Here is a 13,245-nt window from a genome sequence, read left to right as displayed (position 1 = left end):
AATATCCGCGGCCGCCAATTCCCCATAATCCACCCAACTGATATCAATAGCACCAAAACACACCACACACACACACACACACACACATCTCTTTTCATCCAAAACAAAAGGGGGTATCCAAAAACAAGAAAAGAAAATTTGTTGTACGTAGTAATCCCACCCCTATCCCTCAGTGGCGGTGGCGGGGGTATCTCTCATCAAAAGTCCTCCATTCCATCATCCAAAAAACATCCCTAAAGAAACAAAAAAGAAAATACAAAAAATAATATTACACAGGCGACGTCCGCTCAGCATGTGACCTCCCCTCCCTCGTCAAATCCTCCATGCTCGTGCTCTCCTCCTGCAGGCTCTTGCTCCCAACCCACTTCCCAACTGTCGACTGCCGCCCGGAATACCCCTGATCCCGTCGAAGCGTATGATGATGCGGCTTGCCGTCGGTGATCTCGACCACGCTCATCCGTCTGCTCCTCCCAGAGCAGCAGCCGGGGAGGCTGAGCATAATGGCAGCCCAGAGGGACTTGCACGCCGCCCACGATGTGACCATGTAAATGATGGCGTTCCAAAATCCCTGAAGTGGTAGCACAAAAGCCGAGGCAAAGAAGAGCGGCTTGGAGACCTCGCCGCGGTGGACCATGCTGTAGACACGATTTCCGGAGGAAGGGATCCATGTGATGAGGAGGACGCTGAAGAAGAGAATGGAGCACTTGGCGTATGACCAGGTCGCGTTGTTATTCTCCATGTTGCGCCGGCGGGCGTGAAGGTTGGGGGAGTTGCCGGTGGAGATCTGTGTGGACTGGAAACCACCGCTGCTCATCACACGGGCATGCTTGGCCTTTTGGGTGCTGCTCATCGTTGACGTCAATGTGGTTGGGCTTTCGGCGGCTTCGAGGTCATCGTCGTCGAGGGAGACACGTGTGTTGGCAGAGGGATCGGCGGAAATGTTGACAGAGTAAGAGAAGTTGGGGTCTTTGACCTGAGCCCCGGCAGGGGCACCTGGTGGCTTTGTTCTTGAGTGAGCGGCTGCGAGGGGGGCAGGTGGCTGAATAATCTCGGTGGTTTGGGTGACCTCCGTGGTCTTGAAGTTGAAGGCGGTGGAGAACTCGTTTGCAACAGGTGAGAACGGCTCGCTTCCTACCACTGTGCCAGTGCCATTGGAGGAGCTGAAGTTGAGCATCTTTCGTCGCTTCTGGTAGATTTCGCGCCCAGCCCGCAAGTAAATAAACATTGTGACGACGATGGAAAGCCTAAATCCTGTCAGCACTCGCCTAAAAGGCACCATGGCAGCTTACATACCACACAGGCCCGTAAAACAGCGCAATTCTGTAGATCTCCCATTCGGGCCTCAGCCAGCACCATAAGACGGCATTGCCGTATGGCCTCCCGTTTTGGTTTGAGGCAAAGATGAATGTGAATCCCGGAATGAATGGCACACCGTAGCAACAGACAAAGTAGGCGATCTCCATCCTTCTCAACATTCTTTGGTCATATTTGTGGTAGAATGTGAGCCACACATTAATGGCCATGGCCAAAGCCCAGTACGCATCGCCTTGCATAAATCTGCGAGAGGGATCTCGTCAGCTTAAACAGTGTACGGAACCACTAACAACATGGGTAGAGCTCACACTTGAATCAAGAAGCCTTGGAGCTGACATCCAAACGAGTTCTCGTCGCCGACATATGTTCTCGTCATGAGGGTGGCGACATTCGTCAACATGTTGCCAAAGGTAGCGTAGAAGACCATGCGGTTGACGGCGCGTTGGCGGAAGGCATCAGAGACGGAGAAGGTGACGAGGACGAAAAGACACCCCAACAGTGAGATGGCCGAGCAACCTTGCTCGATGGCAATGATGTGGTTCGCCTCGGCCTCGGTGAGGCCACGCATGGTACTCATGATGGCTGTTGCTTCTGGCATCCCGGGCCAGGCGATCGTGAATGGAACTCAGCAATGACACCCACACTCAGGGTCACGACGGCGGGGCGGGATCCCGCATATGTATCCGCAGTGTCCGGCACTTGAGGGACCTACTTGTTGACGTGGGAAAGGGCTCAAGGTCCTGGTGGGCCGCACGAGGCCAGGCGACGGCAGGCGGGCTGCAGTAAGGAAGAAAGAGTGTGGAGGGAGTGAAAATAGAGTTGACAGAAGAAATGGTGCCCACCACGACTGGTCAAGATGACGCTTATGAGAGACTCGGGGGCTGAGGAACAACCATTCCACTGTGCCTCCGTGCTACTGAGCCAGACCGGGATGTTGAGCACCAGCAACCAGGAACCGATTCGGGGGACTTGGTTAGCGCAGGGGTTTGTCATTGGCCCCGTTGAAGATGAGCGCGGACTCTTCTTCTGCAGCGCTATCGAGCATTTGCAGTCGTGCCCCTCGAATTTTGCTGCTGCCAAAAGCCCCGCGGTCGACCTTCATATCGTCCGAGGCCCTTGGCCACACAATGAGGGGGGTGTGGAGGACAGAAGCAGCTTTTCCCCAAGGTCCATTCCTGGTTAACCACAAGACCGCTTGTGCAGCTAAAGACGCCACACGGTTCTCTGATGCGACGCCGAGTCTCCTGTATCCCGGTTTTGGTGTGTCTACCCGCAGGCTAGAGTTCACAAAAGTCGTCTGATGTTCTGGTCTGTGCCGAAGCCGATATGTGCAACGGATGCTTCCCCTCCTACAACTCCTTCGAACCTGGCCTGCCTTATGAGCAGTGGCGCGAGTAAGCAGCCATTGCGGGCGTTGCTCCTCGCCATGATTCTTTCTTGCTAGGCAGACAGGCTCGCAGCTTGGGGACCGCACCAAACGCGGGCATCGGGTTTGCGATATCAAGAGATGGAGGGACGACGACATGCGGCTGGGTCGGGCCTGAAGTTGAAGATATCGGACCTGGTGCTCCGCATGTTGCTCCAAGATCTGGCATAAACTCCACCGGCTGGTCTCGACAGTCTTGTGTTTGTGGGTGTAATTATCTGGACGGCCGTTATGCTCCAGGATTCCCCAGAAAATAGCCCGAAACCACGTCGGTCATTGGATACCCCCTGTGATGGGGGGTTGGAGACGAGATGAAGCGACTTGTCCAAGTTGGTGATAGCTCACCGTCGTGCCCCTCCTCTTCCCGCAAAAAGGTCTTTTGAGGTTGCTAGCTGCATCGAGCCTTACCTGTTCTGGAGTCTAGCTTCTGCGCTGCCCATCTTGAGCCCTCACACTGCCGGCTTGCTTTCTTTTTCCTGGTGAGCTTCTTCAGATCGTAGTCAGCACCCGCATACCTCGTGGCAAGGCAGCGATATTTCGGCGCGTGTGAGAGGCCCAAGAGACTTCCACGTCAGGCACCTGATTGCCAGTGTTGATGACGGGCTTGATAGGGGCTTGATAGGCTTGAGGATGCTGTGGCGAGCTGAAGGTGAGAGATTTGAATGGGTAGGAATCGGATATATGCATCAACCATTGGATTCGAACTGGGAGCTATCTCGCATCCCGGACTCGGTTGATGTCTGGTTCTCGAAACAAGACCATTGGACTCGCACGGTCGGCGCACAGACCAAACGAACGTCTGGATCCCAGTCAGCATCGCTGTAGCATCCCGCGTTGCTCACTTGTTGGCCGGTGTGCGACGTTGGGGTGTGTGGTGTGCCATGTGGGAATCGGCTCGCTCCCCCAGGCTGTCTCACCGCCATCCTTCACTGTCAAACCTGTGTGAATATTGCGTCAGTGCGGCGCCAACCGTCTGCAAGTGACATCTCTTGATCGAGACCCTTTTGTGACGGCGAGCATCGATAGTCGAGACTCTGCCGTCTGCCCAGAGCACCACCGGACAGCAGTCGTGATTGTTGCTCGGATTCATCGTGACAGAGCTGACATGCACCGGAGGCATGAGGGATAAATTGGGTGTGAGGTGGCTGACTTGTGCTGCTCGCAGAGGGGCAGCTGCAAAGAGTATTGGACAAGCTGGTCCACATGCTGCGTGGTAATCCGGTATTGATGATATGCTTGGTGGATGCATAGAAGCTGTGCCCCGAACGGGCTTTCCGCCCGATTCACCACCTCAGGCAGGGACTTTGTTCTCTGTGTGTTCTTCAGCAGCAGCACCGTTGCCCATTGCGACCGGGCCTCTGCCACTCTGGACGCCGACGGGCTGCTCGGGAGGCGGCGCAATGTACACTAATGTGCGCGATTATCGGAGGCATTCTGGAGTCCCTCAAACTGCTGTCAAATCGACTCGCATTGTGATTGATGAATGAATGGTTGAGGTCCAAAGTTGCAAATTGGGGTTGCAGAGATCGCGTCGGCGGTACCCAAGCATTGCCAAGCGGTGCACGGATGGCATAGTCCAGAGACGATGTAACGGAGAAACCCAGTGACAGGACCCGCAATTACCAAACCCGGGGGGATCTTCTCCACTGCCTCCGCCTTTCTCCACTTGATCTACCCCGCTCGCTCTCAGCGTTCCCCTTCTTTAACAGATTCATCACTTCATCACTTGGACTGTTGGACTGTTGGGCTGTTTCGATTTCAGATGCAGAGCTAACGCAAATGCCAGTATCTGTTGTATGTGATATATGCACCGAGCAGCAGGAGATGCACGACAGACTGAAGAATTTCCTAAAACATCCCGACAAGCCGCCCTGAGCCATGCACCATCTCGACCTGCTCCAAATCGGGCTCCTGCGCCGTCGTGGAAATGATCCCGCCCAAACTTGACAGTCATAACACAGCTTTTATGCATACAGCACCCTCACCTATCTCCCTGACCGGTGTGCCTTCATATGCCCCGCAGAGTAGCAATGAGCGACCACCAGAAAAGCTTGCTCCTTGAGCCCAGCTTGTCGTTCCTGCGTGACAAGCTCCGGCCGACATTGGCATCCACGATCTTAGCGTCGCATCATTGCCATGGCTTTCTCGGGCTGCTGTTGCAACCCGATTCTAGACCATTTCCGTTATAACGTCCTCCTCCAGTTGTTGATTTGTAATACAGAGCACACTATCACGGGGGTGTCGGCAGGGCTCACAGACTCCTGGCAACGCCATGCGACAGCCAGTCCGTGCTTCACCCCAGCGCTAGCACTAGCCGATGTTGTAAAAGTTCGGAGATTCAGCTTCAAAAGGTCATCGTCTCCTTCAACTCGAGTTTGGTTTACCTCATGAGTTTTGACTCTTGAAATGAGGTCGAGATGATCGCGAAGCTGAGGTGTTGGCAGACAGATCAGGGTGCCGTACTCTTAGGACATTGTCATAAAGCGACCAACATCACCAAATTCAGTCTCTACTTCCCAGGTCAAGTCAAAGCACTGTCCACTGTTGCCAGTGAATTTGTCTAGCTCCTTGGTACAAACTTCTCTACCAAACCGTTGGGTTTCCTCAACAGGGTATATCCATCATCAACACATCAAGCAAGCCAAGAAGAGGGGAACTTCTAGGCATTTCGCATGCACAGACTCGATTTCAAACCTCATCCGAAGACCAAGACTTCCACATCAGACCGGTGAGACAGGGATGTTGCGAGCCTAGCCGTCATTAACTTGCATTCGGACCCCGACCAAGTGACGATAGGGCAGACGGCCACGATTTGGACACTACACTAAGAGGGAAGAAAATGATCATCTCATGCGCTCTGAGGCTAGGAGAAGCTGAAAGTAGATCAACATGTGGACGCGCACAGCCTCTGAGAAACTGCTGATGATTCCGCTATACTTGACACAATCCAGGGGCAGATTCAAGATCAAGCTCTTGGTTGTGAGAAGTGTTCCCGGCCTGTTTCGGTAGATAGGGACAACTATCATTTGTCATTCAACACAACAGCGCACCACATGCCGAGATACCGATCGCAGACATTCGTTATGACAAACTCTCAGAGAGCATCATTCTTATGACTCGCTGCGGAAGTCTTTGCTGGAGACTATCCTTCCAGTAAACCATTCCACATTGCGTCCAGATGAGCTTTAGTCTATACCCAGGCTTCGACGTCAAGAGTCTCACAATATGATGATATCTGACCACCCGCCGTGCCCTCCATGGTAACAGCTCATCCAGCCAACAAAACAATCCGCAGTCTCATCTAAACAATTCTTAAGTATGCCTATATCGCTTCACAAGTTGTCGTCATAAATCAGGAACAGAACAGCAATGACAAGATCAGAACAGGTGCATTGGAGCTTTCCTATAGGAAATGAATCAAAAGACCCAGAGGGAGGCGTAATCGGCTTGATAATCCCGTCACTGAGTCGCTCTCCTACGTGTTCATACAGGTGTCCGCTCCCACTTAAAAGGAACTGTTATTCTTTTCCAGTCAATGCAAGTTCCATAGGTAGTTGCATCACTCAGACCTACCGAGCCCCTTGAATCACATCCTATGTACACAGGAACAGAACCGAGTTCGATTTACAAGGAGCCACGTAATCGATAACATGATTTTGACCTCCCGACAGAACCTCAAAGCTAGGTAGGTAAGTAGGTATTCCTACACATGCCCTGGGCAAGAGTTCTGAAGAGGCGGATGTGGACCATCTGCCCGAAGTCTGATGCCGAAAACTGACAGCCCCTTTAGATGTCTTTCTGATTTTGATTTATCCCAAGTCGAGGATCCCACCGCCTTAAATCAAAAAAAGACTTTCATACCTACCAGCCCCTCGGTAAGCTTTCCATTGCTCGTAACCGATCACATATCTAGACCCATCAGCCCAACCAGGCGAGGCCAACACTTTTAAGTCTAGCCCAGCAATCCTGTTTTGTCTTGCTGGAGACCTTGCAGCACACCGACACGAGATCCAAAAAAGTCACGAATGGGAGAGAACATCATGCCTGAGAAAAAGACCAAACTAACAGTTTTAGCTGAGGAGTGAGGCGGCCAGCTTGTCTTGTCTTGTTTGGACTACATCCTGTTGAGCAGCTCTATTTGGCTTGCGGGAGAATATTGCGTACCTATCAAGTCGATAAAAATAATTAGATAGAAAGCTCTCAACACGTATTCTCCCGCTGGGGCTTGCACAAAGAGTGCTAAGGATATCTACATAATAGCAAATACTTCAACCGCCAAGTCGATAACGTAAGTGCTACTTGACGTTATGTTTGATCTAGATACGATGCGCGGTAAATGTTCAGGATACTTTTCTGTGCCTGTTGCTTGAAGGACTTTGATGCATTTATTGAGTCAGTAGGTACGGCATATACCTGATTTCTACGTCCTCCCTGGACCCAATATACCTACCTTAGCTGTATCGTCTGTGAGGTAGGATTAGACTCTCCATTCCCCCATCCCAAGGTTGGCACTAGGGCATCTCTCCGGGATGTAGTTCGGACCCGGGGTTAGTTCCTAGGTAGTACGGTGGTTAAGTTGTCCTCGAGTCTGTTAAAACCTCGCACGCCCGAGTGATAGCAATAGCTCATACTCAATATCGGAGCGAAGAAATGCACATTGTTCAACAGTGTATGGGGGTTAAGTTTTAATCTTTTTAGTACCTTAGCTGGATACACCAGTGGAATGGGCTTCAAGGTTCGCTCGTTAACTATGGCTTAAACCTTGTTGCTTTCTAATCGTGCTCTAAGTTTTGGGTCTGCCTTCAAGGCTCTGCTTAACTCAAGAAACGGCCTCGTTCACCGTTAGTTGAGAACCCAAATTCCAGGTGCCAGTGAGCTTCCCATGATATATATCCAAGGCTTTCGCTTCAATATCCAAGGTACCTGGATTTCGTGAGAATTAGTTGATGAGTGGAGAGAAGACTTTCAGTATAAGGACAATATTGCATCGCAATGCTGAATGGTGTTGAAGGTTGCCAAAGGCAGTAAATCATGTGCTCCAGGGTACAGGGGGTGGCTGGATGACTCGGCCGACGGCGCCACGGTGGCTGGTTCCCATCACAAAGAGCGGTGTTGTTGGTCCCAACAAAGGTGTCGGTGTGCATCTTCATCTCCACCTATGATAACGGATCTCATGTCCACGATTAGTTTAGATAATCTCTGATTTGATAGAGCGGTCTCGGTGATGGTGTGCTCATCTCTTAGCCTGCCGTGCTGCGCCCAAAATGCGAGATACCAGCCACCTGAACCCGAAGCTGGTTGATATGGCTTACGCCAAATCAGTGCCTTTGCCGGGTGAATTATCCCCCGAGCTCCCGGTTTCGGCTTCCATCACGATGTTTGACAGCTTGGATCTTGCATGCGGCCCTTCTGCATGATAGTCTGCATGGAAAGTGCAAGGAAGCTTGCTAGACTCCGAGATCGGAGCCGGTGGTAGCAGTTGGGCCTATTCGCAAAGTATCAATGTTTTCACAACAGTGGCCCCGTGACGCAAAGGCCAGAACATTTGGGCTCAGCATTGGGCGCCTTTTAATCTCCCCTTGTCAGAACTTGTGCGCGTTCCCACAGATCTTGTGTCATGTTCGAGGTGGGTCGATACCTAATATCTTTTGTGTTCCATGCCATCCCATGGAGCTGTTTCGATGGGGGCGTCCAATGTCTCACAGCTTCCTCCGAGGGGTCATTAGACAAGGAGCGAGTCTGGGGCTCAACGGGGCCACAAGACAGATGAATGGGTGAGTATCTTCCGCCATCAATTTTCAAACCAAAACAATTCCGATGTAACTCTTGCAGGCACGCGTACAGCATTCCTGACATTTTCATTGGAATTCTCGATCGATATTGCCAAGCCCATGCCGGAAAAAGGGTCGGGTGAGACAAGAGATGGCCAGCCAATGGAGTCGCCGCCTTTTCCCTCGACTATTCAGCGTCCGCTCGCCGGGAGGAAGACCCGTCCGTGATCGTCGCAACTTGGTGGTCTTCGTTGCGATAGGCCTACAACGCCATCCCAGCTCACCCTCCACCATCTCAACACCAACCAAAACATCCTACACAGCCATACAGGCTGCAAGGTCCCGGTTGTAACCTCCAGACGCCAAGAGCTTGACTTTGCGGGGGAGATTAGCGAGCCGTTTGCTCCCGAGTTCCCAAGTCGTCGGATCTGCAGCCGGGAGATCCCGATTCGGGGCCCTGTAGGACCCATCCCTACTTTTAGATTTGATAGTGTGGTTCTTATTTGGACGTTGAGGCCAAGAAGTGCCTGGGAAGGCTGTTGTTGACACTTTTCCGAGCTTTTTGCGCCCTCAGACGCCCCTTTTGTGCCCCTTTTGTCTTGAATTTTGCCCTCACCGGACGGGCAAGATCAAGAAAACACTTGCCGTGACTGCCGTCTCGCTTGACATTTCGGTGGACCTGACGCTCGCATGTGATGTCACGCTACTGGACTCGAAACCCGGGTTTATGTTGGGTCGATTCTGCCGCGTATATCCATCACAATCAATTAATATCCAAGGCGTCCGCTGCGGGGGCCCAATCTATTCGAGGATCTCAGGAATTCCATGGAATCTCTGGCCAAGATTCCTTGCGCCTGCTGCTTTGGGCCTAGTGGACCTTGTCTCCTGCTTGGGGACGCCCGTGGCGGTGCCGAGCTTGCATTTTCCCACAATCATCTGACTGGCGTGACTGGGCATCAACGAATGGCAACCGCTTCGATGTTCCGTCCGAGATAGGAGCGCGTATTGGGTGATTGGGAACGGGTAGGCTGGGCCTTGGGCAAGAGGACGGACAGGGTAGATTATGGAGTCCGCCGAGCACAGCGGGATTCCCGCCTGAATTGGAATTCTGATGACAGCCGGCTTCGAGGTCATCTGGTCTGAAAAGTCTGAAAGAGCCGTCCAAAAACAGTTGTCAGATTTGTCGATGGAGCTCCAGATCGAGTTAGCGACACAGTTCCCCCGCGTGGGCTTGAGGGGGGGGGGGGTGGTGGGTGGACAACTGGAGAAAGTTCGGGACGCCGGGGGGGGGGATGCCGCTGGAAGTCTGGGACAAGCCCTGGGGCACGCGTGGGGGGCGCTGATCGGACCCGCCCAACGCCCTGTCAGTTTGGCAAAAGAGGGTCCGGGATGCTGCAATTTGCATCCGCATGCTCTGTACACTGCCGCACCGAGGCAGCCCGCGCTCTTCGGCACCTCTTGATCATTCTCAGGCCATTTACTTGAGGCTTCCATACTTCGAATCCCGCTAGCCGGCAACTCTTTGTCAGGCTGGCTAATATGGCCCCACGTCGGTGGTTCCACGACAAAACAAACACCGGGAAAAAGAGATTTCGAGACAGCCATCGAGGTTCCGGACGTGACAGCTCATCTCAGTGATCCAGGGCGGGGGTGTCGGTGGGCGTGTTCCGTGGTATTGTTGTGACTGGTATGACGGTTCACCGTCCAGCCAAGGCTGCCAAATCCCGTGCTTTCGTGCCCAGACAACAAGCGGTGAGCTATTTTATGCAGCAATTCTCCCGGTTGAGCCCCTGCAGATGGGAAATGTTGGGGCGGGATTTGGTCAGCTGAGAGGGTTACCGACTGCCTCGTAACATTCACGCCCCCTGGGCCGCCCTCTTGTGTGCCCATGACGTTGGCTCAAGCTCTTTTCCGAGTTTCGGAAGTTGAATTGACAAGACATTCGGCAGTCCCAGCACCCATTCTTTGGATTCCCTACAGAGATCCGCCCCCCTCTTAATTGCCCCTTTCCTCCGTCTCAGGAGCTCCGAGTCCCTTCGAGATAAGATAAACAACAACACCAACATCAAAGGACCTCCGCCGTCTCACCCTCCCTCCATCCGAACCTCCCGCCAAGATGAGAAAAGAAGCGACGATATTGCGTCCCACGCACAATGGCGACCGCTACGAGCTCACCAGTCCTACTGTCATGCCCAAGGCAGCTGGCTTCCTGTGGAACCAGAAGATGATGGTCCAGATCACCTGCCGTGGATATGCCACCGCTCAGTTCATGCAGCCAGAGCCGGCCAAGTACGCCCATGCTCCGAATCTTGAGGCCAAAACCTTCATGCAGCCGGAGCCAAACTACTACGCCCATCACCCAGGTCGTTTTGTGTACATCAAGGACGAAGAGTCAGGGCACCTCTTCTCTGCCCCCCATGAGCCCGTTCGTACCGTTCCGGACCGATTCGTTTTCTCTACTGGCAAGAGCGACGTGGCCTGGGCAGTCGAGTCCAACGGCATCCGTGTCGAGATGGTGATGGGTCTGCCGACTCACGATGTGGCCGAGCTGTGGACCATCAAGGTGACCAATGTGTCTGGACGTCCGCGCAGGATCAGTGTTACTCCGTATTTTCCCATTGGCTACAAGTCCTGGATGAACCAGTCGGCCGAGTGGAACGAGGAGCTGGTCGGCATCGTCGCCAGCAGCGTGACTCCGTACCAAAAGGCGGCCGAGTACTTCAAGAACAAGTATCTCAAGGACAAGACATATTTCATCTGTGAGACGACGCCAGACTCATGGGAGGCCAACCAACAAAACTTCGAGGGTGAAGGTGGGCTCCACAACCCGTCAGGGCTGCAAGAGCCGCAGCTGAGCTGTGGTGACGCGCGCTACGAGACCCCGACAGCCGCCGTGCAGTACCGCTTGGCGCTTAAGGCGGGAGACGAGCGCGAGTACCGCTTCATGTTTGGCCCCGCCTATGACGAAGCCGAGATCCGGACCATGCGCACTCGCTATCTGAGCAAGCAAGCCTTTATTCGCACCGCTGACGAGTATGCTTCTTACATGGCTCGCGGCCAGGGCTGCCTCCGCATCGAGACTCCGGACAAGGATCTGGACAACTTTGTCAACAACTGGCTCCCTCGCCAGGTCTACTACCATGGCGACGTCAACCGCCTCACCACCGACCCGCAGACGCGCAACTACCTCCAGGACAACATGGGCATGAACTTCATCAAGCCAGAGGTCACCAGGAAGGCTTTCATCACTGCCGTCTCACAGCAGGAAGAGAGCGGCGCCATGCCCGATGGCATTCTTCTGGCCGAGGGTGCTGAACTCAAGTACATCAACCAGATCCCCCACACCGATCACTGTGTCTGGCTGCCCGTGACCCTCGAGGTGTACTTGGCCGAGACTGGCGATTATGGTTTGCTCCAGGAGAAAGTCCGCAGCTCCAACGGCGACGAGTTCACCGTCTTTGAGAGGTTCAGCCGTGCCATGGATTGGCTCCTGAGGTTACGTGACGAACGCGGTCTCAGCTACATTGCCCAAGGCGACTGGTGTGATCCCATGAATATGGTCGGCTACAAGGGCAGGGGTGTTTCCGGCTGGCTCACCTTGGCGACGGCCTTTGCCGCGAACCTCTGGGCCAACGTTTGCGAGCACGAAGGCAGGACCGACCTTGCCCAGCGCTACCGAGCGGGTGCCGCGGCGTGCAACGAGGCGGCCAACAAGCACCTGTGGGACGGCGACTGGTTTGCTCGTGGTATCACTGACGACAACGTCACCTTTGGTATCAAGAAGGACCCCGAGGGTCGCATCTGGCTCAACCCCCAGACCTTTGCCATCCTCAGTGGCGCCGCCGGCAAGGAGCAAATATCCAGGATTCTGCCTCAGGTCGACGAGCATCTCAACACCCCATACGGCATTCAAATGTTTGCCCCGCCTTTCACCAAGATGCGCGAGGATATCGGCCGTGTGACCCAAAAGGCCATTGGCTCGGCCGAGAACGCCGCCGTGTACAACCACGCCGGTGTCTTTTTCGTCCACAGCCTGTACAGCCTCGGAGGCGAACAGGACAGGGCCTACACTTTGCTGCGGCAGCTCATTCCGGGGCCGAGCGATGCCGACTATCGCCAGCGTGGCCAGCTCCCGATTTACATCCCCAACTACTACCGTGGCGCTTGGAAGGAGTTCCCGCGGACAGCTGGCCGCTCCAGCCAGCTGTTCAACACGGGCACGGTATCCTGGGTGTACCGCTGCTTCATCGAAGGCCTGTGCGGTCTTCGCGGCGACGACAAGGGCTTGACCGTCAAGCCTCAGCTCCCAAGTGCCTGGAACTCGATCAGGGTGACCCGCCAATTCCGCGGTGCCACCTTCCACCTCGACATTCGCCGTGCCGATGTCGACCAGGTCACCGTTAGGCAGGGAGGCCAAACCCTTCCAGAGGCTCGCATCACCAACATCAGGGCTGGCCAGACCTACCAGCTCGCGGTCTTGGTTCCGCAGTAAGCTGGAAGTCTTCCAGCGATGATATGACTTTGGATGTTCAAAATTGGATGGAATGACAGGGTACATGAAATAATATTCGCGATCTTGGTTTTTTTCTTGTGTTCATTTGTTACATTCTCATGAAGGGTATGGAGAGGGAGAAACAAAACAAACATTTCATGACATGGCTGGGAAATGTCAGGCATCAGCAGCACAGGTGATGGCATGATGGGTCGGGTCGGGTCGGGTGGACTTTTGTGGAA

The 13,245-nt window shown here is 53.8% G+C and overlaps 2 protein-coding genes across 2 annotated transcripts; one reads left to right on the top strand and one right to left on the bottom strand.

The window, feature by feature from the left end:
* Positions 1-268: 268 nt before the first annotated feature.
* Positions 269-1,912, bottom strand: PODANS_5_12580 (uncharacterized protein; the record flags this gene model as incomplete). Its single annotated transcript, XM_001904332.1, has 3 exons — positions 269-1,244; positions 1,294-1,557; positions 1,623-1,912. The coding sequence occupies 3 exons, from the start codon at positions 1,910-1,912 to the stop codon at positions 269-271; spliced, it is 1,530 nt and encodes a 509-aa protein (XP_001904367.1).
* Positions 1,913-10,627: 8,715 nt separating this feature from the next.
* Positions 10,628-13,003, top strand: PODANS_5_12590 (uncharacterized protein; the record flags this gene model as incomplete). The annotated part of the gene is made up of 1 exon (XM_001904331.1): positions 10,628-13,003. One exon carries the CDS (start codon positions 10,628-10,630, stop codon positions 13,001-13,003), a length of 2,376 nt encoding a protein of 791 aa, XP_001904366.1.
* Positions 13,004-13,245: the final 242 nt, after the last annotated feature.

This window comes from Podospora anserina, chromosome 5 (assembly GCF_000226545.1).
Source record: "Podospora anserina S mat+ genomic DNA chromosome 5, supercontig 2".
Taxonomy (NCBI): Eukaryota; Fungi; Ascomycota; class Sordariomycetes; order Sordariales; family Podosporaceae; genus Podospora; species Podospora anserina.
The sequence above is the reverse complement of the archived record's forward strand: the minus strand, read 5'-3'. Positions and strand labels throughout refer to the sequence as shown.